Source organism: Suncus etruscus, chromosome 10, assembly GCF_024139225.1.
Source record: "Suncus etruscus isolate mSunEtr1 chromosome 10, mSunEtr1.pri.cur, whole genome shotgun sequence".
Lineage (NCBI taxonomy): Eukaryota > Metazoa > Chordata > Mammalia > Eulipotyphla > Soricidae > Suncus > Suncus etruscus.
The window spans coordinates 93,382,524-93,409,816 of NC_064857.1; the positions used below are offsets into that span (position 1 = coordinate 93,382,524).

At 39.5% G+C, this 27,293-nt stretch overlaps 1 protein-coding gene and 1 non-coding gene across 2 annotated transcripts in view; both read right to left on the bottom strand.

Moving 5' to 3' along the window:
* CEP152 (centrosomal protein 152) overlaps positions 1-25,837 on the bottom strand; it is a 114,693-nt gene extending 88,856 nt beyond the window's left edge. The window contains exons 1-10 of the mRNA XM_049781706.1: positions 25,678-25,837; positions 25,408-25,591; positions 25,198-25,296; positions 21,194-21,290; positions 8,820-8,923; positions 8,505-8,577; positions 8,157-8,423; positions 6,381-6,546; positions 3,098-3,238; positions 1,492-1,631 (exon numbers count right to left, since the gene is read on the bottom strand). Coding sequence (XP_049637663.1) covers positions 1,492-1,631; positions 3,098-3,238; positions 6,381-6,546; positions 8,157-8,423; positions 8,505-8,577; positions 8,820-8,923; positions 21,194-21,290; positions 25,198-25,296; positions 25,408-25,591; positions 25,678-25,837 — 1,431 coding nt within the window. The remainder of the gene's footprint in view (positions 1-1,491; positions 1,632-3,097; positions 3,239-6,380; positions 6,547-8,156; positions 8,424-8,504; positions 8,578-8,819; positions 8,924-21,193; positions 21,291-25,197; positions 25,297-25,407; positions 25,592-25,677) is intronic.
* On the bottom strand, positions 9,267-9,432 carry LOC126021297 (U1 spliceosomal RNA). Its single transcript, XR_007499858.1, has one exon. It is a non-coding gene; the product is annotated as a U1 spliceosomal RNA (small nuclear RNA).
* Positions 25,838-27,293: the final 1,456 nt, after the last annotated feature.

The following is a 27,293-nucleotide window of genomic DNA, read 5'->3' on the forward strand; positions in this document are numbered from 1 at the left end:
CATTCTTGGCTAGCCCTGCGTCTTAACTCACTTCAGCCATCTTCAGGGCCAAAGGAAACGGCCAAAAGGGGGAATCCCCTGGCTCAGAGGTTTATCTATTCTTTCCAAGACCCCTCCCAGAAACCTCCCAGGAATGGGCCAGGTCTTGCAGGTAGGGTTACACCTACTATCTGGTTCCCAAGACCCCTCCCAGAAATGGGTGGGTCTTGGGTACACTACATATATATATATATATATATATATATATATATATATATATATATATATATATATATATATATGAAAAAAAAATATATATATATGTATGTATGTATATACTGGGTTCATGCGATAAAGCTATGAAAAGGAGGGCAGTCATTTTGCCTTCCAGATATTCTAGGTCGATTTTAATAGATGGATTATTTAGCTTGGAGAGGAAAGGAAAGCTAGGGACAAAGGGAACAAACCATGGGCAGGGCCTGTCAACCCTGTAATCAAACAGTGTTCTGTCATGGAAAGAGTCATCCAGAGAGAGATTGGTGACTGCTAAGTGGTTTGTATGGCTCATTCAAATCTATGAAAACAGACTGCTGAGAAACAAAAGACTATGAAAGCACATAGATGCCTTCCAGATCCATCAAGGTTGCAGCAACTTGCATAATTTCATCATTGAAGCTGCATGGCATTCTATTGTGAATTTTTATCACATGGTCAAAATTTATTCATAATTGAATACCTAGGTGGGGGATGGGAGGGAACCTGGGCCTACTGGTGGTTGGAAGCTGATACTGGTGGCAGAACTAGTGTTAAAATATTATATGTCTAAAACTCAACTATCGATGAGTGGATAGTTATCCTGTGCCAATACTGATCCACAAATAAAGCAAGATCACTATAAAGCTTTAAATAAGCAGGGGTAAGTAATGTCTATCTCACAGGCCACTATAAATCCACATATTTCATGTGTCTGGCACATCATGGCCTTGGCACATGATGGGAAAGAACTTCCTTGTCAACATCTGTCTGTACTATATGGCCTGTATTTTACCTTATGGCCTGTACTGTAGTGTATAATCCATCTGCCTATATTGTATGACCTACAAATTACATTCAAATTATGCAAAGACTCTTGGAAGTACAAAGGTCCGCACCCCTGAAATAAGGATTATTCTGATGATCATAAGAGACTTTGGAGAAGAGACTAATTAAGAGACATAATAATAGATAAAATTCAGAACTAAGGATATGAAGACAGAAATTAACGACTCAAGCAAATTTTGTGGCTGATTAGATGAAGATGACTAGAGGGGATCTCTTCCAGATTTCTAGTGCAGATAACAAGGCAGATTCAGCTCTACTTCAAAATAATGGTCCGAAAGCAGGATTAGGGTACAAGAAGACAAATGTCAAAGTTCTTCTAAATTTAGTATTATAAGTCTAAAAGTTTTATTAATTGTTCTTTCTCTTTAATAACTAAATGTTTACCATAAACATACAACATAAAATATCTACCTGTTCTTCACTGGCTTTTAACACTTGTATTTGAGTCTCCAGCGCTTTTATTTGTCCTTCAAGCTGTATCTCTCTCTCTTTTCCATTCTTAAGGACTTTCTGGGATTCACAAAGGCTGACGGTCAAACCATCCTTTTCATCTAGGGCATTAAAATATTTACATAAATATTATCACAGTAGAGGGGTTCCAATTGCTACTTAAAAGTATCAGATTTATGATACATATAATTGCATTCAAATCCAACAACAAAAAGCTTTACTTGATTTAACGTAAAGAAGGGGAAAACATTTTAGGGGGAATTTTTTAAATTAATATATTTATAAAGACTTGGAAAGAATCAGAAAACACTACCTTCAAAAATGTTACTGCATTCATTTGTGGCCAAAATATTCTCTTTTTTTTTTTTTTTTTTTGGTTTTTGGGTCACACCCGGCAGCGCTCAGGGGTTACTCCTGGCTCTACGTTCAGAAATCGCCTGTGGCAGGCACAGGGGACCATATGGGATGCCAGGATTCGAACCACCGTCCTTCTGCATGAAAGGCAAATGCCTTACCTCCATGCATCTCTCCAGCCCTGGCCAAAATATTCTTTATTATTACTAAATTTCTTAAATATTCTGTTTCTATATACTTGAGAACTTACATACATAGATGTAACAAGCCCCCCTTACTAATCTAAAATATAATCTGAGCATTAATTATTTCTTAGAAATTTCTGCAATGACCTCTTAATTTCACCTAGTTTAAAATTCTTCCCACATATTTAAATCTAACAGTTCACTAGTTTTTTTTCTCAAAATAAGTTTTATAAGCATTAGAGAGAAGACCTTTACATGATCAATTAAGGTTGAAATGAATTAAAAGTTCAGTCAAAAAAGTCATTCTAGGGGCTGGAGAGATAGCACCGTGGTAAGGCATTTGCCTTACATGCGGAAGGTTGCTGGTTCAAATCCCGGCACCCTATATGGTCCCCCAAGCCTGCCGGGGTGATTTCTGAGCATAGAGCCAGGAATAACTCCTGAGCATTGCCGGTGTGACCCAAAAACCAAAAAAAAAAAAAAAAAAAAAAAGTCATTCTACAAATGAAAATACAACACGGACCCAAAACCACAGAAAGCACAGAATTCAGCTGAAAATTACAATCTGAATATATATTAACTTAATGTGCTTCTCCCAGATCTGGCACCATTTTCTCCCTGATACTACCAAACAAGATCAGAGTATGTACTCTCATTTAGCTTTAAACAGTATGTTGATTTTTAGACTCAGAAAATGCATTATACCAAGGTGCAAGTCTTTTTACGCACTGGAATATCTCACTTAGGGTAAACTATATAAGAAACTGGCAACTTTCTAAGATAATATTATCAATTAAGCTCAGTAATGCCATTGATTCTCATAGTTTTATAAAGGAATTGAGGAAGGGCAGGGGAAGAATTAGAGTCTCAAGCTGTATATTTCAAAGCAAGGTGTAAAAAAGTCCTGGGTTCTTGTTTGACTTGCATGAGTCCTATGATCAAGAACATAGCCTCTCTAAGCTTTGTAAAATGAACTGGAAATAAGATCAAATGTACTTTATAAGAAGCAAGTAACTAAGTCATCTTACCTTTGATTATCAGAAGCTGGTGATTCAGATATCTTATTTGGCGTTCACTTTCATTTAACTTTTCAACTAAATTGTCTAGTTGTCTATCTTTTGCTTTGTTAAGAGCCTGTAGTTGAATTACCTGCATATTCTCTGTGGAATCTGCTTTGGAATTAAAGATAATTTATTAGATTAAAAAAAATAAAATAAAAATATGTGATCATTGATGGTAGTGTTTTTTAAACTTTACTCATTATATTCGTTCAAAAAATAGGGTATGACTTGTGGACTGAGCTGAAGCACCAGGGGCCCCCTCCAGCAGACAGCAGATGACTGGAGACTATGTGCAGTACACCAAATTAAATAACTTGTATGACCCAACTATAAGCCAAAATTGAGTAATATGGTACACATGCTTCTGTAAATCAATTTGTTAAATATCTTCTTTATTTTTTTGGTTTTTGGGTCACACCCAGCAGCGCTCAGGGGTTACTCCTGGCTCTACACTCAGAAATCGCCCCTGGCAGGCATGGGGGAACATATGAAATGCTGGGATTCGAACCACCGTCCTTCCGCATGCAAGGCAAACGCGTTACTGCTGTGCTATCTCTCCGGCCCCATTTCGTTAAATATCTTACAAATAATTTATGCAAGTGGTGCATCATGGCTAGATTACCATATTTTACTTGATCAAGCATATTTTGTAATCCCAGAACAAGTTTTTTAAAATCTACATAACGTTACATTCCTCCTTTTGCACACTGCCCCCCCACAAAGAAAACTTGTCATAAAACCTGTGGCAATTATGCAGAGAAATAAAATAATAAATTAACAGTAATAAATTAACAGATTGATAAAGAAGATTGATGTTCTTTCACAAATGGCTGACATTATTTTAAGAATAAAGCCAAAAAGTAAAAGGAAAGGAAAAAAAAAAAAAAGAAAAAGTAAAAGGAAAGGAAAAAAAGAAAAAGAAAAAGAAATATCCTGTTCATGTTGCTATGAAAACAACACTCTAACTTGTTAACAAATCACCCTTCTCTTAAAAAAAATAGTTGAGATGTGGCTATAAACATAAAAACTAAAGCTTTAAAGTCTTAGCAATTTGCACCAAAAAATACAGAACAGGAAAAGCCAGAAGAGTCTCCTCAACTCCCTTCAAACTCATGATTTTAATTTTTTTGTTGCTAAGAAGCTATCACTAAATTCACCACTACTATTAAGCTATTTAAATTCCAAATGTGAGATGGAAGCAAATACACCCAACTAAACAAAAAATATAGACCAACTCAACCAAAGGCAGGTTGTTAGGCATGAGATGAAAGGTTTTATATATGCAAAGAGACCAAGAGACATACGATAGCACAGAAGGATGCCAAGCCACTGTTGGGGAAATCAATCTAAAACCAGTTCTGGCACATACCATGGTCAATTCCTAAACACCTGATGCCACAAAAAACTAGCAACAAAAAAAATATGACACCCCATATTTGTGATGGACATTTTAAAAGGGGAGAGTAAGTTCCAGTCTCTCAGGTAAATATTCCAAGATCCCTGGGAATATGGTAGTGGTGTCAGGAGCCATCATGTGAAGCCTCAAGCACTGTTTCCTACAACCTCTCCAGTATAATAGCAAGATGGCAGCTGAGGAGCTTTTGTGAGTGAAGTCCAGAGTTCGGTCTCATAACACACACAAAAGCAGAACTCTAACACCACTTAAAAAAAGAAAAAGAAAGAAAATTAACAAATCAACTCTGCTTTTATTCTCTCTAAAATTACAAAGGCTGGGCAAAGTACACATCAAAGTTATTTTATAAGGTCCAGAGATATAGTATATTGAGTAGGGCACTTGCCAAGCACAGTTAAAAAAAACTTATTTCATAGGGTGGAAAATAGAACCAAAATGTAGTTTAGAGTTCCCCCACCCAATTCAATTTTTGATTTGCCTGCTCCATATCCTCAGAATTCTCTAGTAGATATAAGCATTTTCTCATTCTCCTGTTTACACTAACATTCTGTAAAAGAAAAAGGATTTCACAAGAGTCGCAAGACTAAGCCTGAGATACAAGATTACTTTATACTCTGGACATAATCAGTTTCCTGATTATCATACTAAAATTAAGAAACAAATCTGGGGCCAGAGCGGTGGCATTTGCCTTGCACACACTGACCTAAGATAGACCAGGGTTCGATCCCCAGGATCCCATATGGTCCCCCAAGCCACGAGCTATTTCTGAGTGCATAGCCAGGAGTAACTGCTGAGCATCACTGGTTATAGCCCAAAAACCAAAAGAAAAAAAAAAAAGAAAAAAAAATCTAAGGTGATAATGACTGTTTTTTTTTTTCAAATTACACTTGTATACAATAAAAAATCTAAGAATGGAGAAGATATTCTATTTCATTTTCCAAATTAAGTGTAACAAAAATATGTATCTGGACCAGAGCGAGTAGGGCTTTTATTTACAGTGAGTAGGGCTTTTACTTTGCATGAAACTGACCACCCCAAGTACCCCCATATTATCCCCTAAATCCCACCAGGCGTGATCCCTGAGATAGAACCCGGAGTAAACCCTGAGCACTGCTGTGAGTGGCACAAGCAAAAAGGAGCCGGAGCAATAGTAGAACAGAGGGCACTTGCCTTGCACACAGCCAACTCAGGTTCAATCCCCGGCATCCTATATGGTCCCCTGACCACAGCCAAGAATGCTCCCTGGGGGCCGGAGCGATAGCACAACGGTCAAGTATTTGCCTTGCATGCAGCTGACCCAGGATGAACCTTGGTTCAATCCCTGGCATCCCATATGGTTCCCCAAGCCAGGAGCGATTTCTGAGCACAGAGCCAGGAGTAACCCCTGAGCATCAGTGGGTGTGGCCCAAAAACAATGATCCCTGAGCCAGACCAGGAGTAATTCCTGAGCACTGCCAGGTGTAGCCACCCCCCCAAAATTAATAATAATGCTAATTAAAAGATCATACTCAGAATGACTAATCACATTACTGAAATTTTCTTTGACTATTTTATTATAGAAAATGTATAAGAAAGTAGCAAGAAAAAATGAATACCTTAAACTAATCATGCAGATTCAATAATTATGAGCTCATGGCCAGTGCCTTATCTATAGCCCCCACCAATATCATCTGAAAAGAATGGTAGACTTCAGATCAGTTATTTTCATAAATGCTTCAGAATATTTTCTAAAAATTATTGAGATGCTTTAAAAAGTAATAATCCTCAAATATATTTAAAGGGACCAAAATCTCCAATTATTTTGCTAAAAACATGGAATATATACTTGATACATACTTTTATTAGCTCCTAAAAACTGTTGTTGTAGATCTTCAAATGTGTCACTTTCTGCTTTTTCCTGGGTTGGCAAGCCATTATTCTGTCCAGAAGATGAATAAGGCTTATATGTCACTTTATATGATTCCAAAGTTGGACAACCAGGACTTTGTGATGTACCAAAGAGCTATTATAAAGATTATAAATAAAATTCACAATTAGGTTTTGGTCTTTTCTTCAAAATGTATTTGAATTACATAATTTTATACGACATAGCTGAACTGGCATGCATTTATAAAGTTCATTCACACATGTGTACTTAGAAATAATTTGGTATTGAGCTGGAGCAGTGTCACAGCAGTAAGGCATTTGCCTTGCAGGCGTCTGACTTAGGAGGGACGGTGGTTCGATCCCCAGCATTCCATATAGTCCCCCAAGCCAGGAGCGATTTCTGAGCAGATAGCCAAGAGTAACCCCTAAGCGTCACTGGGTGTGGCCCAAAATCAAAAAAAAAAAAAAAAAGTTTGGTCTGACCAGAAAGATAGCAGGTAAGACAATACATACGGTCCTTCAGCATGACCAAAAGTTGTAATATAAGGAGTAAGCCCTGAACAAACCAGACATGCTCCAAAAATTGGTATACAACACTGTGACATGAAGGTCTGCATTATGGGATTTCACATTTTTAATCATAATTTAAAATATGTCATAGGGGAAAGAATTCCAGTGAGATTACAAATAAATATTTAATAGTAACTGAGGTTATGAAAACACATTATAATACAAAATGTATATATTCATTAATGAGCATGAGTATGTAATACTCATGTGTGATACTCAATAACTTATAGAATGAGATATATTCTATCTCATCCATAATGACATAATTAAGAGAAAAAGTAGCCATCTGAAATCACTGAGTGACAGAGAATAACTATTGACAAGAGGTGGCATTCCTTATCATTAAAAAAGTCTAAAACAGGAGCTGGAGAAATAGCACAGCATTAGGGCATTGGCCTTGCATGCGGCCAACCCAGGATGGATAGTGGTTCAATTCCTGGCATCCCATCTGGTCCCCCCAGCCTGGCAGGAGTAATCCCTGAGCGCTGCCAGGTGTGACCTCAAAACCAAAAATTAATTAACTATTTAATTTTTAAAAAGTCTAAAACCAACTTTTTCACAATATCATCATTAGATTCCTCCCCAGTAAAGTTTCTTTCCTTAAAATCATTCCATCTACTACTGTGTCATCAGAAAAACATATTTAAAGTATTCCACTTAAATATGTAATAGGGTAAGATAGAAAACTGAAGAAACAAAATGCCAGTATCTATGTAATGAAAAAGTATTTCAATGTTTAAAGATGAGCTTTAAACTTCTCTTTTTTGTTTGTTTGTTTTGGTTTTGGTTTGGGGCCACAAGGCACACAGGTGTTACTCCTGGCTATACGCTCAGAAATAACTCCTGGCAAGTTTGGGGTACCATGTGGGATGCTGGGCATCAGAGCCAGGTCAGCAGAATGCAAGGCAAATGAATGCCCTACCTGCTGTGCTATCACATAAGCCCCTCCACTTCAAACTTCTGACTTTAGATAATGCTTGCATTAAGTTATAAAAAGAGAAAAAAAGTTATAAAAAGAAAGTTGCATGCCTAACTTAGTCTAAATAAAATATGCAATCCAAAATTTTAACACTTAAAATTCCATTTTATACTTAAAATGCTATTAAATGCACACACAAGCAAAAGTGTGTGCACATACATACACACAAATTTGTGGAAGTCAAGCTCTTACAATACCTGAAAATGATTCCTCTGAGGGTCTGAAAACTTAATTATATTCGTTGGTTGGGCATTATATTCATGCTTCTGACCATTGGTATATGGTCGAAAGTTTTCAGGAAGGTGATATAAATCAGTTTGTTCATATTTATTGGGAGGACTATAACCACTTCCACCTTCATCTTCACCTTCTCCAGGATGAAGATCTTTGGTTTTACCTTGTTTATCTTCCCATCCATTGCCACTTTCATCTTGAACATATAAATCCTGCATCTCACTATGTCCCTATGAGATAACAAGAGTAAAACCAAAATGCTAAGATCTGTTCCCATTCCCATCAAAGTCATTATCAAAGCAGATACTTACACCGGCACTTTGAGATTTGGGCAGCACTGGGTGCTCATTCCAGTTTATCTCCAATTGCTCAAAATGATGTGCTCTTAAGAAAAATCAAGATTTTAGACTTGAAAGACTATCATGCACTTGGAACAAAAACATGACCCAAAAATAAGAACCCCAAACCTTTAATGTTTTTCCCTTCTATATTCACTTCCTTCCAAGTCTAAGAAGGAATCTAGTCTTTAATTGCCATTGCAATTAATTCAATATTACTAGCAGAGAATCAAAAGAAAGACTCAAGAATATTGCAACCCACAACTCAGAGTGAGTCTAGGTTCTTACTCTCCCTCTGTGTCATCCTCACTGCTGTCGGAATAGTGGAGCTCGGGGGAGGATGGCTCATCATCCAGCATGTCATGAGGAAGGTCTGTAAGGAGCTGCTGCAACTGAGAAAAGAGAGTTGGTGTCAACATCACACTGACTTAACCCCATGAAACCACACTAACATCAACACCAATGAGTGCTCTTGACTACAAAAAAATTTTGACAATTTTTTGTTTTGTCTTGTTTTGTTTTGTTTGGAAGGTCACACCTGGCAGCACTCAGCAATTACTCCTGGCTCGGCTCTAAGTCGCTCCTGGCAGGCTTGTGGAACTATATGGGATGCCAAGATTCAAACCGGGGTCCGTCCTGTGTTGGCCACATGCAAGGCAATCACCTTACCGCTGTGCTATCACTCCCACCACCCCCTGCAATTTCTTTATGTAACACAATTCTTAATTTATTTTTATTTTATTTAATAAAAATCACCCCACTATCACAACTTATGCAGTCGAGTTTCCCCCATTTGGGGAAAGCGCAGGGGTCAGCACACCCGGAGTGCAATGGGTGAGCCTTGCCCTGGGGAAACCACCTTCCTTCCTTGATCATGGTATCTCCCCTGCCAGGTAAATATAATTCTTCATTTCTTTTCTTTTCTTTTTTTTTTTTTTTTTTTTTGGTTTTTGGATCACACCCAGCAGCACTCAGGGGTTACTCCTGGCTCTACGCTCAGAAATTGCTCCTGTCAGGCTCTGGGGACCATATGGAATACCGGGATTCAAACCACCATCCTTCTGCATGAAAGGCAAACGCCTTACCTCCATGCTATCTCTCTGGCCCCAATTCTTCATTTCTTTTTTTTTTTTTTTTTGGTTTTTGGGTCACACCCGGCTTTGCTCAGGGGTTACTCCTGGCTGTCTGCTCAGAAATAGCTCCTGGCAGGCACGGGGGACCATATGGGACACCGGGATTCGAACCAACCACCTTAGGTTCTGGATTGGCTGCTTGCAAGGCAAACACCGCTGTGCTATCTCTCCGGGCCCAATTCTTCATTTCTTAATCCCATACCATTTATCTTCATTTCACTTACAGAAAGAGAATTACTTAATTACCTGGATTTATACTAGAAGGGCTTGCCTTTTGTTACAAAGAGCTTAGATTTAAATACATGCACTTCACCAAAAAAAAAAAAAAAAAAAAAAAAAAAAAACTACAACACCACTCTGGAGAAACAGGAAGTCAAATAGCATCTATGCTACTACAGAGCACAATAGGTTTCAGAATCCTGCTCAATCAGTAATCAGACCTTGGGGATTTGACATTCAGAAATCCTGCCAGGAATAGGAGTAGCCAGATGCACTTCGCATAGAAGGTGAAGGTAGTAGCAGGTGGCTTTAAAGTTCTTACAAGCTATAATAAGGTGATAGAACTCTCTCGGGAAATGACTAAATAGTGGCAGCTATATGATTCCAATGATTAAAAGATATATAATACTCTGCTCCTGTAAAATAGCTAAGTAAAAAGAGAGCTGGAATAATCAATCTTCTGCAAATAGCACTCTCCAAAGTTTAACTCTACAATTGATACATTAGGCCTCATTCTTTTTTTTTTGGGGGGTGCGTTTTTGTGTTTTTGGGTCACACCCAGAAGCACTCAGAAGTTACTCCTGGCTCTGTACTCAGAAATTGCTCCTGGCAGGCTCAGGGGGACCATATGGGATGATGGGAATTGAACAGGGGTATGTCCAGGGTTGGCTGCATGCATAGCAAACACCCTTCTCACTTTACTATCACTCCAGCCCATTATTTTAACTAATTCTTCCTTTTTTTTTGGTTTTTGGGGCCACATCCAGTGGTGCTCAGGGGTTTCTGGTGGCTCTGTACTCAGGAGTCACTGTTAGCAAACTCGAAGAACATATAAAATGCTGGGGATCAAACCCAGGTTTGGCACATGCAAGGCAAACACTGTGCTCTCACTCCAGCCCATCTTTAAATTCTTAATAGTCAAAAGACTCAAAGATTCTATTACCAACCAGGAGTGGGGTTAACTTTTCTTTTGGAAATTAAGCACCAGTTTAAAAAGCCAGAAGAAGGATAAATACAGGATGCTATCTCTTATATGTGTATTTAGAATAATTGCATGAGGGAAAGCAACTATTTAAATGGAGTTTGTCTAGAACACTGTTGGCCCCAAAAAATAGAAGGAAAGAAATAGAAAGGAAGGAGAAAAATAAGAAATAATGGGAAATGGGTTTGGAATTTTGGTACACTGGTGGTGTTAAAAAAGAACAGGACTAAATAAATATCCAAACCAAATAGTCAACAACAATGAGATCATGAGACCTAAACTTTAACAAGAAAATTTAAAAAGGTCCTGTAATGATGGCAGTTTGGTGATGGTTGGGAGGGAGGAGATATATGGAATGGACTCTGTGAACACTGATGGAGGAGACTAACTGCGGCAGTGGAATTAGTAATAAAACATTGTATGTCTAAAATTCAACTATGAATAATTTTATAAATCACAATGCTTTACATAAAATATTTAAAAATAAAAACTAACAACTTGACTCAATCCCTCCCACAGTATATAAATCAATTTGATAAAATTATGCCATAAACAAAAACAATAAGCTGTAACTCTGTGGGATATGAAAGAGAAAAACCAAGTTTTCCTTAGTCTAGGGGCAGGGCTTTGGTCTAGTTTCTTCTCTCAATTAGAATTTTTATACAGGGCCAGAGCAGTGGTGCAGTGGTAAGACATCTGCCTTGCACGTGCTAACCTAGGACAGACCACAGTTCGATCCCCCAGAGTCCCATCTGGTCTCCCAAACCAGGCGCAATTACTAAGTATATCTATAAATATATTTGAATATTGTACTTGTAATAATAAAAATCTTAACGATATGTATACAGGGGAAAGTTAAATCTATTAACTAAGTGGGTTTGTTGTTGTTGTTGTTGTTGTTATTGTTGTTGTTGTTGTTGCTTGGTTTTTGGGTCACACCAGCAGCACTTAGGGCTATGCACTCAGAAATCATCCCTCACAGGCACAGGGGACCATATGGGATGCCGGGATTCGAACCACTGTCCTTCTGCATGCAAGGCAAACTCCCTACCTCCATGCTATCTCTCCAGCGTCTAGTAACTAAGTTTTGATAAAGACAAATTTGGAAAACGAAATGGGGTTTGTGAAATGGAGGAAAGAGATATCTCCTCAGGAAGAACACAAAATGTTTTAAAATGAAAACCAAGACACTTCAAAATTATCTTCGCCTTAAACTTTGACATGAATTTTACCAACCAAACTCTTAATTGACTGACTCTGGACTTTAGGGTAACTTAAAGAAAAAAATCATTTTGAGAGCTAGCTGTGTCAAAGCTGACCAAAACACAAAGAATCAGAAAGAAAAAGAAACAAAACTGAAAGCAAAGGTCCAGGAGAAAGTTAGACAGGTGAGGCACAAGCCTTGTGTATAGCCCACCAGGCACCCTATCTAGTCCCCAGTACTATCTAGTCCTCAGTACTACTAGGTTTGGACCAAACAAATGGAAAACCAAGAACTTAAAGCAAACCAAAACACATTAACAAACATAATGTACAAGACAAGCTCAGAGCAAAGCTAACAAAATGGTTTTCAAAGACAAAATTCAGGAGGACAAAACAAGTATACTGTTTCATTTATCATTTATCATATATCATTTAAAAGCAGTCCAACCTGTTTTATCTATAACTAATATGCATAATTTCTTTAAAGGAAATGATTTCCTTTACATGTTTCCCAGGAAGAAATAATAAATCTTGTATACTTACATCAAACAAAGAATCCTGCACAGAAAGAATATTTTCTTCTAAATCTTTGATGAATTTCAAGTATAGAGCCATATAGTTCAGGGGAATCGTTCCAGGGACATCTGAACAGTGTATATCCCATTTCCCAGAGACAAAGTCCAAAAATAAATGAATAAATAAATAAAGCTACACATTAAACAAGCTGTTATTGTAGCTTTGTGACATCACAAAATTGGTACCCTCAGAGGAATATTAATTTGGGCATAAATAAACTCATCAAAATGCTCCTGGACCCATGAAATAAGTTTATCAACTGGCTAAACCTCTCTATGACATTTAATGCCATGATTTTTATAAAGTTTGATTATAATAGCATGATTTTTAATATAGCTTCAATCACCTTCAAAATTTGGCTAACAGTTCTTGAGCAAATGTGATAAAATCCTTCTAATAAAGCCATTCAGAAACAAAATCCCACCCTTAAGTCTTACATCTCCCAAGACCAAAGTGTCCCCTCTTCACATTCACTATCACAGGGGTTTTGCTTTAAATCACTGACCAATTAAGCCACTAAACTCAAAAGTACCATATCAATGTATGCACTTTAGGAAAGAAATTCTAAATTTCGGGGCCCGGAAGGTGGCGCTAGAGGTAAGGTGTCTGCCTTGCAAGCGCTAGCTTAGGACGGACCTCGGTTCGATCCCCCGGCGTCCCATATGGTCCCCCCAAGCCAGGGGCGATTTCTGAGCTCATAGCCAGGAGTAATCCCTGAGCGTCAAATGGGTGTGGCCAAAAAAAAAAAGGAAATTCTAAATTTCCCTCTTTAAATATCTCACAACTACCAAATAAAGATTCAAAGACAAAAGAGAAAAAAAATAAGACCTCAGAGATGACAGAATTTCATCCTACTCATTGAATTAGATTCAGATTGGTTTTTGGTTGAAAATAGTCTTCTCAGAGAGATACAGTGCATCAACAGAATGAACAAATGGGAAACCTTCCTTAGAAAAAAAACATAATTTGCATTCCTAGACCTCCTTGAAATGAATTATAAGTGATTCTATGGCCTGTTGGCTCTCCTTTTCTACTTCATGTTTTATAAATGAAAGTGAGCTTTTGCTCAAAACTTTTACATCAACAAAACACTTTATAATAACTCACACAGAGCATTTTAAAAAACTATTCAAGGGGAGTAGAGAACAGAGAACAAACATTTTGTTAGAACTTTCAATTTAAAATAAACACCTGTCTTAACGAGTTTATAATCCTTGATATTCGTGAAAACAAAAGTTCTCATGTTACAAACCAAGCAATCTGTCGGGCCCCAAGAGAAAAGCAGCAAATGGAGTAACCAACATTCATTTTTCTTTTCAACAGGTAATCTCACTGTAAAGTGAGAAGTGCACTGTAAAGGCTTATATTTAAAATTATGAAGGGTCAAATAATGTTATATGGGTACACACTAAGCAGAATCCTCATGTTAATTTAAAGGACAAGGATAAGTCATCCTGAATAAAAGCAATATGGGACTGATGAAAAGAAAAAAGAAAACTTGGCAGCCAGAGAGCTAGAGATCCCATTCATAAAGTATGGTATGTGCAAAACATAAAATTTTTAAGTCATTCCATCTGTTAAACAATGTTTGTGGGACTTAATGCCACATAACTAGAAAGGATTTTATGGCAACATTTACAAGTGAATAATTAATGGCAGCACTATAAGTAGATACTTGACAGAACTTTAGCTCTGATAGAACACAAGAATTTTTCCTCCTAAAGGTGACAAACCAAGACCCAGAGAAGATTAAGGGGAAAACACTAACAAGTAAGCGTGCCCACCCCCAGAATATAAATCTTCCATCCCCACTGATATTTCATGGTGTCAGGTAAGGAAGACAGCTGGCTCTCCTTGGTGACTGTGATAAAGCTTCAATTCTGCAGCTTAATTTTATTTTTCCTGAAAAAAACCATAATTAGGGGAAATTATGGGGAAACGCATAGGGATTCAATAGGGTACATGCAGATGGACTAATAATAAATATTACTAAAAAAATTTTTTTCAGAAAAATGTATCACAATATACAGATACTCAATTTTTGTCTCTTTAATATTCTTGGTAGAGGATAAGAAAATCTCACTAAATAAATATTGTTTTAAAAAAACACAAATAAATGCTAGATTTACAACTCCCTCTAGTGGGGACAAAATACCAAAAACTTTCCATAATTAATTCAAAAAAGACAGTTATAAAGTAAAAGAATCACAACATTAGCTCCAAAATACATGATCATATAGGCTACACTTAGCATTATTGTTCTATTATCCCACTATAAAAACTAAGGAGAGTTCAATTCTGTTTGCCATTTACCACTTAAACACCCACCTTCCTACTGAAAACCTTTTCCCAGACTTCAAAAAAAAGAACCATCACAGGAAGAATCATCTTGATTTCATAGCTACTAAGTACTTCAACCCAAACCACCAGCTCCAAAATACAGACAGACACAATATCACTCTCTAAAGCCAAGCATAATTCAAGGGCATATGTAGACACTGTAGAAACAGATCACTCCAGCTTGAGATCCAGATGACCACTGTGGTTTTCTCAGCAAGTCTAAAGGTTATAACCATTACTGCTTTCACACACATACACACACAAACACACACACAACACCATTCAACAATAAAATCACAAAATTTATAGTACTCCTCTTCCTGTGTTAATTTCTTTTTTTTTTTTTTTTTTTTTTTTTTTTTTTTTTTTTTTGTGGTTTTTGGGTCACACCCGGCAGTGCTCAGGGGTTATTCCTGGCTCCAGGCTCAGAAATTGCTCCTGGCAGGCACGGGAGGACCATATATGGGACGCCGGGATTCGAACCGATGACCTCCTGCATGAGAGGCAAACGCCTTACCTCCATGCTATCTCTCCGGCCCCCTGTGTTAATTTCTTTTCAACCTTTTTTATTGACTGAGGTTCTATGACTACAATATTATCAATGATAGTTGTTTCCCAGGCACGTAATTCCAACACTACCTCCATCACCAGTGTACCCACCTACCTCCCTAAAGAAAACTTTTGAGGGGCCAAGGTATTTGGTCCATAACCAGTAGTGCTCAGGACTTACTCCTTACTCTACTCAAGGATCACACACTCTGGGGACCATATCCATCAAATCCACGTGGGCCAACTGCAAGGCAAACACCTTACCTACCATACTATCTCTCTGACCTCTGGACCATCTTTTTAAGTACAAGTTTGTCTAAGAATACTTCAGATGAGTTTGCTTAAGCAGAACAACCAAATCAGTAATCTCAACACTATATCAAGAAATTTAGTTCTGATATGTATGATATGACACTAACTGGCATATCACAGACTGTGGCATCAAGGCCCTCACTCATTTGCACCCTTATCTATCAGCTGACAGCGTACAAAATGGAGTTTCATTTGAAACAGTGGGAAGAGATTCGTGCCATGGATTAGGCACTTCTCTGCTATCACTTGGTCCATAATGATTTTTTTTTTAATCAGGCTACCATTTTAAGGGATTATAATTCCTAGCTTTTCTGTAAAACTCCTCTAAAAATTTTGAAGGCCTTCTAAATATGGTCCCTATTCAGCTGTAGTTTGAGAGGTTTTAAACTCTCAACCCCATTTTAAAATATGGCATCTCTCCATCTTGGTCTGTAGCTTGAGAATCTACTGCTTGATATGTCCTTTTAATGTGGAAAGAATATAAATCCTTCCTTTTCTGAACATAATGTGCCTGTAACCCATTCACTCTTCAAAGGAGATAACAAAAGTAGAAAAGGCATGATCCTATGTGGAGAGGTGTTTGCTGCTCATGAGAATGGCATGGGAGCTGGAATTTGATGACTCATTGCTGCCTTACAGACAAATGTGGACTCAGACAAATGACAAATGACTCGAAACACCAAACTAAATTCACCTTGTGTAAAGCACACTGCATTAATAACTGGCTATTCATATGAGAGTCAAAAGCAGTATTATTCTCTGCTTTTCAGAGAGGAAAAGAGAGACAGAGAGAAGGAGAGAGACAGAGACAGAGCATTCACAAACTTCATAGCATAGTTCCCTATAGATGAGACAGAAACTGTGGAGCTGGCCTTCACAACATACTGGGGAATAAAAGCACTCCTTCTACATATGCAGTAATTAACTGATTCGAATTAAACTAATTATAAAGTGATTCACTAAGTAGCAAAAGCAATATTATTGGCCCAAAGCTAGTAGTTAAAATCCCAAAAACAGGCAGGTGGGGAAAATATGGTGCTTTCCCTTAACCTCTCTATAGACCATAGAATATTGAGGGTTTTAATACCCTGTAGGATCAGGAAGAGGAGTAATTTGAAAGGCTTCTCAAAATGCAAACCAATTTAAGTTTGACCAGTTAATTTTTAAGTGGCAGGGACAAAACATATATACAACTGATTTTTAGGGGTAATAAACTTCTGAGTAACTCCCTGAACTCTCATCTCACTTCTTCCCATGTTACTTCTAGCAAAGGTGAGTTTTGTCACTATTGATCCGAAGGACACATGCAAAGGAGCTGGCAGGTGGGGAGGGAGGAGGCTGCAGTGCCAGAAACCAAACCCAGGGTTACCCTCAGCATATGTTCTGCCACTTGAGCCACAATCCTGAAGCCTTTATATTTTTTAAGAGGTGAAAACAAAGAAATCAAGAGGGAATTAATTGTTTAGTAAGTCATAAGGTAAAAATACTTTATTAACATGATCCATATGATCATCTTGGAGTCTAGTTATATACTATTTTTTCTTCACTCTGCTAGATCCATCACGTTATTTCCTCTTGAAAGCTCCATTTTGCATCTGAAAAGTCCCTTCCTGAGCACATAAACTATCAAGGAATAAGTGACTCTAATTACTATTTTCTGACACCTTTAAATTGTGTGCATGTGCATGCATGCATGCGTGCGTGCGTGTTTGTGTGTGTGTGTGTGTGTGTGTGCACGCACACAATACCTCTGAAAGTAAGCTCTTTCAATTGCCCTGTTCATTTTCTAATATTTTTGTGCCTATTAAGGGAACAGACTTGGGGGGAGGGTAGGTAACTGCAGACATTGATGGAGAAAAGTCACATGGGTAGTGGAATACATGTGGAATACTGAATATCTAAATGACTATATTATGAACACCTTTGTAAATCAGTGTATAAATAGTTTCAAACATTTAAAAAATAATTCATAACAAGTAAACTATCACTAATAATTCCTATTAATTGCCACCACTTACTGACCAGTTTCTACAAGCAAAGAATGAATGTTAAGCAATTGATTTAAAATATATGTGTGTAATTATATATATATGATCCTCTCCTTACTCTGTTTCTTTAGTCTTTTACTACACAACCTACAGAGTTTTGGGACATTCCCAACAAAGGGCATGCTGGCTGGTCCATTGTCTCTTCCCAACTCCAAGCTTCACGATTTCTTGGCTTAGAATATAATCCTACTGGCTTCTCTGTGGCTGCCTCTTTCTTGAATGAGTCTCAGCTCAACCATCTCCTCCAAGAGACCTTCACTCACCAGCCAATTTCTTAACCTGATTGTCAGAAGGCTTATTTATCCCTGTCATAGGTCCTCATTTATTACCCAAACTACTGTATTCATGTATTTACTTCTTGATTTGTTGGCTCCCACTAGGGCTGAATATACACATAGCAACAACTTTGTCAAATCTGTTTAAGGCGATGTTACCAACAACTAGAAACTAAGTACCTGCCTTCTAAGTCAGCTCATCATTGATCTGATAGCATCACGTACCCCATGAGAGTAGGGGAAAGTTGTATTTTATTCTTTTCTCAAAGAAAGAAAGAAATACACTCATCTACTTTCTCAAGTCCAAATACTAATCAGACTAATTATTTAGGAATAAATTTTGTTTTTGTTGTTCTTGATATTTTAAGAATCATAAATCCTCAGGCCAGAGAGATAGCGTAGAGGGAGGACATTTGCCTTGCACGCAGTTGACCCAGGAGTGACCCCAGGCATCCCATATGGTCCCCTAAGCCAGGAACAATTTCTGAGCGCATAGCCAGGAGTAACCCCTGAGGGTCACCAGGTGTGTCCCAAAAACAAAACAAACAAAAACAAACAAACAAACAAAAAGAATTAGAAATCCTCAGGAGTGGAGTGTTATAGCAGGTAAAGCAATTGCCTTACACATGGTTGACCAGCATTGGATTCCTCGGATCCCAGGTGGTTCCTTAAGCCCAGACAGGACTGATCCCTATGCACAGAACCAGGAGGAAGCTCTGAGTACTGTTGACTATGGCCAAAAAAAATTTTTAAAGAAAGAAAATAGGGGGCCGAAGAGATAGCACAGCTAGAGGGCTTTTGCCTTGCACACAGCAGATCAAGGACAGAAGGTGACTCAAATCCTGGCATCCCCAGGAGCAATTTCTTTTTTTTTTTTTTTTTTTTTTTTGGTTTTTGGGCCACACCCTGTGACGCTCAGGGGTTACTCCTGGCTATGCGCTCAGAAGTTGCTCCTGGCTTCTTGGGGGACCATATGGGACGCCGGGGGATCGAACCGCGGTCCGTCCTAGGCTAGCGCAGGCAAGGCACCACCGCCCGGCCCCTCCCCAGGAGCAATTTCTGAGTGCAGAGCCAGGAGTAATCCCTCAGCACTGCTGGGTGTGACCCAAAAACCAAAAATAGATAGACAGATAGATTAGATAGATAAATAAAATAGTTTTCAGACCAAATGTTTTTCCTTTCTATTATCCTCAACTTTTGCTGCACCTATGCAGAGAGAAAAAAAACTGCCACAGACACCTTTTTTGTTTGTTTTCTCTTTTTTTTGCTTTTGTTTGTTTGCCTTTTGTTTTTTTGGGCCACACCCAGTGACACTCAGGGGTTACTTCTGGATATGCGCTCAGAAATCGCTCCTGGCTTTGGGGGACCAGATGGGATGCCGGGGATCGAACCAAGTCTATCCTGGGTCAGCCTCATGCAAGGTAAATGCCCTACCACTGAACTATCATCTGGCCCATGCTTCTTTTTTATCTTTTAAATAGGGGCTCCCACCTTTTTCATAGAATCTTGCAACATGGATTACTTTGTTTTACCTCATATTTCTGCATTTTTCTATAAAATTAAGAAGGAAAAAAGAAAGAGTGTGTGCCCAGGGCCAAGTGGTCTCAGGTACATTGATGGAGAAAAAAAAGGACAGAACTAAATATCCAAGACAAAGTCAAGAAGAAAGTCAAGAGGGGCCGGAGAGATAGCATGAAGGTAAGGCATTTGCCTTTCATGCAGAAGGTCAATGGTTTGAATCCCGGCATCCCATATGGTCCCCCGAGCCTACCAGGAGCGATTTCTGAGCCTAGAGCCAAGAGTAACCCCTGAGCGCTGTCGGGTATAACCCAAAAACCAAAAAAAAAAAGGAAAAAGGAAAAGAAAATCAAGAGACCTAAACTTTAACAATCTAAACTTAAATAGGCCAGTTACACTGGTAGGCCAGGGGTCAAAAGTCATAGTATAGGATGCACTCTGGGATTACTAGTGGAGGAAGATCAACACTGATGGTGTCGATTCACTGTATACCGTATTTTCTGGCATATAAGACGACTTTTGAAACAAAAAAAAGTCAACCGAAAATCGGGGTCGTCTTATACTCCAAGTATATCCCGAAAAATGTTTCAATATGCCGCTAAACAAAAATTGTATGAATATTGCCTCAAAACGAATTTTCCAACTTGATCCTGCACCAATCTCTGCAAGGCTGCTCAGACCGCCTCTCTAACTCAGCCAATCCAAGCAGGCTTTTGATGCATGCAAATTAGACGATGTTCTGGACCAGAATCTACACTGTCAAAAGCCTGCTCGGGTTGGCCAGAGTCAGTGAGGAAGTCTATTACAGTAGAACCTTTGAACCTTTGCTTGTGGTTGGCTCACTGTGGGACATACAGTTGCAGCACAGGAACGTTCTGTCTGATAAACGAATATAGGCCTAAACCTATGTTTTAACTGCAAAATTAGGGGGTCGTCTTATACGCCAGCAAATACGGTATCTGAAATTTAATTATGAAGGACTTTGTAGATCAAAATGGTATCACAATAAAAATTAAAAATAAAGAAAAGGGGCTAGAGTAGTAGTACAGTGGTTAAGGCAATTGCCTTGCAAATCCCTAGTATACGCCAAGACCCATCAGGACTGACCCCTAAGCACAGAGCCAGGGTAAAACCTACATACTGCCAGGTGTGGCCCAAAAACCAAAAGAAAAGACAAACGTATACATTATCTCAAATAAAACAAGATAAAGTATTTTGACTAGGAAATCATTTTTTGACTATGAAATAAATCATTAAAGCTTAGGCTTAGAATCATTTTGTTTTTGGTTTGGCTTGGTTTGGTTTTGGGGCCACAACCTGTGGTGGCACTCAGGAGTTACTCCTGGCTCTGCACTCAAAAATCACTCCTGACAGGCATAGGGGACCATATGGGATACCGGGAACCAAACCCAGGTCCATCCAGGTCGGCCGCTGCATGCAAGGCAAATGCTCTACTACTGTGCTATCTCTCCGGCCCCAGAATCTTTTCTTCTTCTGGGTCAGTTACCTCTTTTTCCCTTTCATAGTCTTCTTTGTCATATTCTTCTTCATCTTCATTTTGTGTCTGCAGTGCCACACTGCCAAAATCCAATGACATGGTCCTCCTGGGGAAGAATAAGAAGTTTAGTTTCTAAATAATCCATAAAGTCCCCCTAATAAGAGATGTCAAGATTAGGAGAAAGTTTATGTAACTTATATATGGCAAACAGTTAATATTCTGAATATAAAGAACCCTTCCAAATTAACTGTGACTCACTCACTGAAAAGAGATCTATGGTAGCAACTGATAGAAAAGAAAATTGTGGGCCCGGAGAGATAGCACAGCGGTGTTTGCCTTGCAAGCTGCCGATCCAGAACCTAAGGTGATTGGTTCGAATCCCAGTGTCCCATATGGTCCCCCATGCCTGCCAGGAGCTATTTCTGAGCAGACAGCCAGGAGTAACCCCTGAGCACCGCCGGGTGTGGCCCAAAAACAAAAAAAAAAAAGGAAGAAAATAAAATTGTGGGGCCGGCCAGGTGGCACTAGAGGTAAGGTGTCTGCCTTGCAAGCGCTAGCCAAGGAAGAACTGCGGTTCTATCCCTGGGTGTCCCATATGGTCCCCCAAAGCCAGGGGCAATGTCTGAGTGTTTAGCCAGGAGTAATCCCTGAGCATCAAATGGGTGTGGCCAAAAATAACAAAAAAAAATCAGAAATGTGAGAGATTGGGGGCCAGAAAGATAGCATGGAGGTAAGGCATTTGCCTTGCATGCAGAAGGACATTGGTTCGAATCCCGGCATCCCAATTGGTCCCCTGTGCCTGCCAGGGGCGATTTCTGAGCCTGGAGCCAGTAGTGACCCCTGAGCACTGCCAGGTGTGACCCTCCCCCCCAAAAAAGAAAGAAATGTGAGAGATTAAAAAAAGAAAAGAAGGGGGCCGGGCGGTGGCGCTGGAGGTAAGGTGCCTGCCTTGCCTGCGCTAGCCTAGGACGGACTGCAGTTCGATCCCCCAGCGTCCCATATGGTCCCCCAAGAAGCCAGGAGCGACTTCTGAGCACATAGCCAGGAGTAACCCCTGAGCGTCACAGGGTGTGGCCCAAAAAACCAAAAAAAAAAAAAAAAAAAAAAAGAAAAGAAAAGAAAACTGTACCAGAGTGATAGTACAATAGGTAGAGAGCTTGCCCTCCATGCAACTGACTACCCTATGTGGTCCCCCAATCCAGACAGGAATGATCCTTGAATTCAGAGCCAGAAAAAAATATATACTTTAAGAGTAAGCTCAAGTTTCTAACCTGAGATGTTAAGTAAAGATAGTATAGATAGTATTCTCCATAATATGTAACTCTTTTAATATTACAAATCTAAATATTAGGCTTTACAAAAACAACAAAACAAACATTAAATCTTGAGTTGATAACTACACCAAAACCACTTGCAATCTGGTAAAAAAAAAAAAAAAAAAAAAACCAGATTGCAAACAACAAAAATAGAAGTGAATTAGTTTCCAACATAAAACTAGGAAAAAATGGGACTGGAGCAGTGGCGCAAGCAGTAAGGCATCTGCCTTCACATGCTAATCTAGGATGGACCGTGGTTCAATCCTTGCATGTGCTAACCTAGGACGCACTGCGGTTCGATCCCCTGGCATTCCATATGATCCCCCAAGCCAAGAGGGATTTCTGAGTGCATAGCCAGGGGTAAACCCTGAGTGTCACCGGGTGTGGCCCAAAAATAAAAAATAAATAAATAAAAGTTATCCAGTCAATTGTATCTGTTAATACATTTAAAGAAGAAAATGAGTGCTTTAAATAAACTATGGTGGGACTGGAAAGAGAGTACAGCAGAGAAGATGCTTGCCTTATCTTGCAACCAACCCAGCATCCCATACAGTCCTCTATCACCACCAGGAGTAATTTCTGAGTGCAAGTGAGTACCACTCACTAGGTGTGGCCCAAAATTGAGGATGGGGGAGTAGGAGCACTCTTTCACTCAGAGGAAACCAAAGAAGCTTCAGCAATTGAAACCTTTGATTTCAGCAAGCAGCTGCAGGGGAAAGTGTTTTAAAATTCATTTATGGGCCCGGAGAGATAGCACAGCGGTGTTTGCCTTGCAAGCAGCCAATCCAGGACCAAAGGTGGTTGGTTCGAATCCCGGTGTCCCATATAGTCCCCCGTGCCTGTCAGGAGCTATTTCTGAGCAGACTGCCAGGAGTGACCCCTGAGCACTGTCGGTTGTGGCCCAAAAACAAAAACAAACAATAAAATTCATTTATGATCTGCTATCATTGTTTTTGATTTATATGCCAACTTTATATATCAAAGTTCACATAAAAATTTCCCAGGGAAAAAGATATGAGATCATGGATGGAAAAGTTTAAGATATCGTGATCTGGAAGTGTCCCCAGAGCCTACAAGGAGTAATTTCTGAGTGCAAAGCCAGGAGTAACTACTAAACACCACCAGATGTGGCCCAAAAACTAAAAAGAAAGAAAATTCTTAAAGGACACATTGCCTGGATTAGCAGTTACTAATCAGAGCATTCATTCAATCCTGACTCTTCCTTCTGTCAACTGTACAACCTTATGCAAACTGTTTCCAAAGCTTCACTCATCTACTAGGCGTATGACTAGTCCCTACCTCAAATAATCAACTATGAGAATTCACAAACAAAGTGGCTGTGTTGTTTGTTATCATGGCCTCAATAACAACGAATGGAGCTTGCCAGCTACAAAACAGGTTAGAGAAACCAAGTGCATTTAGTATATCTGAGAAAAGGTGAAGGTGCAACAACTGGAAAACTTTAGTTCAGATAATGTATTTCGAGGATGAAAATAGCTTAGCTCCTTCAAGACTCTTTTCCAGTGCTAGTCTCCAAAAAAAAAATCAATCTCTCTCCATCCCTTTGCACATGTTTTTGCTTTCTTAGTTTCTTAACCTGTCTTATGGCTTTAATCTCAGTCTCTCTCACTGCATGCAAACATACCTTGGGTGTGAAGAATATAGAGAAATGAAGTTTAAATCAAACTATAATTAATGGTTAAAAATAAATTGCTGAGGCCGGAGAGATAGCACAGCAGTAGGGCATTTGTTAGACGCTGAAGGACGGTGGTTCAAATCTCAGCATCCCGGAGCCTACCAGGAGCGATTTCAGAGCGTAGAGCCAGGAGTAACCTCTGAGCGCTGCGAGGTGTGACCCAAAAACAAAAACAAAAACAAAAAAAGTGCTACAATACTGAGAGGGAGACAGGGGAAGTCCTGAGAGTTAGTAAATTCTGTTTACTCGGTTACCTCCTGATTGCTTCCCTTCCACAAAAGAAATTAGAGAATACCAGCACAACGTCCCTGATGGATCTGCAGTCTCACCCTACAGTCGAGTCACGCATTCTACCATAGTTTACCCAAGTTTTGTCTTTTGTTCCAGATCACAAAACTTAACGGGATGGATGGAGGGAGGTAAAGAAAATAGAAGGGCAACAAGAGATGACAAGTCTTTGTGATCAGTGCTAGTGATAGAAGCTTGCAAAGAAGCTTGAGCCAATTAGCAACCACACCCCAAATGAGATGACCTTGCCAAGGAACTAACACACACTGGACTACCCTGTGTGGTGCCCTAAGCCAGACAGGAATGATCCTTGAATGCAGAGCCAGAACACCTCTGGCTGTGTCCCCCCACCCCCAAAAAAATATAATGTAAGAGTAAGCTCCACATTTCTAACTTGAGGTGTCAAGTAAGGATAGTATATATAGTATTCTCCATAATATGTCATTCTTTTAATATCACAAATCTAAATATTAGGCTTTACAAAAACAACAACAAAACAGACATTAAATCTTGAGTCGATAACTACACCAACTAACTCTGGCGTCAAACACTGCACGACAAACAGGTCCCAAGCCATCCAGGCCGCAGGGGCTGTTGCTGCCAATCAATCACACAACAACACACAAGTTAAGTGTGCAAAGCAGCTCAGGCCTGGGAGGCTGGGCTGGGGTGGGTGGCCACACTGGGGGCAACAGGCTTCAGAAGGGCTTCACAGGCGTTCCTTTACAGCTAGTTCCGAAGGATCTCGAAAGTCCACAAGTCCAGAAGTCCCAAGTTGAGCCTGCCCTGCAGCCTGGCAGCAGCCCACCATGCTAGAGGATGATTTGGGGGAAGAGGCCCATAGTCCTGCAGAAAACCTCAACCAAGATCTCCAGAATCTCTCCAGACTTCAGCCCCTTCTCTCCAGGGCGCAGAAAACTCACCTGAGGCCACGGGTTCTGCTGTCCCCAAGAGGAAATTCTAACCCAGTTACAAACTTCAAGCAAAGGCCCTTTGCTTTCTTTACCCACTCTCTAATGCTCTTGGCTACTTCCTCGTCACAACCAACCCCGGAGGTCGGAGGCCGTTGAGGAGCAGCCTCCTGCTCCAGTCGTTGTTTAGAGTCTCCTGTTATGGGCGGGAACTTCCGGCTCAGGGCGGGGATATGGAGGCAGAAGTCTCCGCCTTTCTCAAGCTTGGTTGAGCATTCCTACTTGCAGTTGCGAAGGAAGGAAGGTTCGGCTGTTTGAAAGCGGGCGCCGGAGGTGGCGGGAAGATGCTCCTGCGCTCCCATTGGTGAGTTTCTGGGCCAATGAAGACAAGGCTGGCTTTCAGTGGGCGGGTCTGTCGGTTGCCCAGCGACGCTCTGGCCATAGCCCTTTGCACTTCTTTTGGCACCTTCTCTTGAAGCTTCTATTTTATTTTTTTATTGCAAACAAGTATTTTGAAAGGTGATAAGAGTGACAGTTACAATGATTTATGATCTATTGACATTGCACATATAAAGTTCTATAAAAGAACCAAGTGAAAGGATTATAAATACAAGGTAATGTATTTATCCCAAATCTTAATATCTCTTTAGAATATATTATCATGTATTTGGAAAGAATATATCTTATAATGTTATTATATCTTTTTAAAATGCTCCCAAAACATCTTTATTATTGATAATGCCTAAATGAAGAAAAGCTTTGAAAACAATTAAAATAAAAGGAGAATATAAGCAATTTCTGTTACACAAATATTTACCATTTTTATATAAAATCAGATTTTTTTAACTTCCCAAAGCCCAGTTTATGGCTTGCAGCTTACAGGGCCCTTCACTGCCCCACCCCCAGGACCCTCATCTTGGAGGGTTTTTGCATCTCTTTCTATATCTCTTTCTTTTTCCAAAAGGTGCTCAGTGCTCTGTGCTCGGAATCACTCCAGCTAGCAGGATCATGAACCGTTCCTATAGGCCCAACATGCCTTAATTCACTGAATTCTCTCTTTCCTTCCCTTAAATAGTCTCTTGTCTAGTCTATATTGCACGGGTCCCTTCTAGTTTATATTTGTTTCTTTAATTAGTGATGAAGTAACCCTGTGATTTATATCTCTATTGATTCCTTTTCTCAGATCTTGAAGTTTCTAAACATAAATTTATAATAAAGTTTTCACTCTAATGTGTTTGGCCTGTTTCACCCAGTCAAAATTTAAATTATTTTAAAAATCAATAAGAAATTAAAGAAGAAAAAAATGAGTGATGAAGTGGCAAATGTTTGTCCACTGCCTGAATTGCTTCTCAGGTGATCATCCCTGTTAATTCAGCCTCACTGTGGGGATGCACCTCCCATGTTGAAAGGTTTTCAGTACAGGCCTAGAAATTGACATTCCTTTTTTTTTTTTTTTTGGTTTTTGGGCCACACCCGGCGGTGCTCAGGGGTTACTCCTGGCAATCTGCTCAGAAATAGCTCCTGGCAGGCACGGGGGACCATATGGGACACCGGGATTCGAACCAACCACCTTTGGTCCTGGATCAGCTGCTTGCAAGGCAAATGCTGCTGTGCTATCTCTCCGGGCCCAATTGACATTCTTTTAAGCCTTCCTCACCCCTACTTATATGAACCAAATTGTGGTTCATGAGCTTTTATAATTTAGTTTCCCTTCGCTCCTACAACATCCCACAGCTGTCAGACCTACATGGACTCCCTCAAGCCTCATTCATCCATTAGCATCAGGGATTCGAACACATTCCATCCAGAGAAAAAGAATTAGAGCAATCCCTGGTTACACACCCCAAGATTCCCAGAGCACTTTTGTCAGACACTTAGTGCTTCTTTCCTCCAAGTTG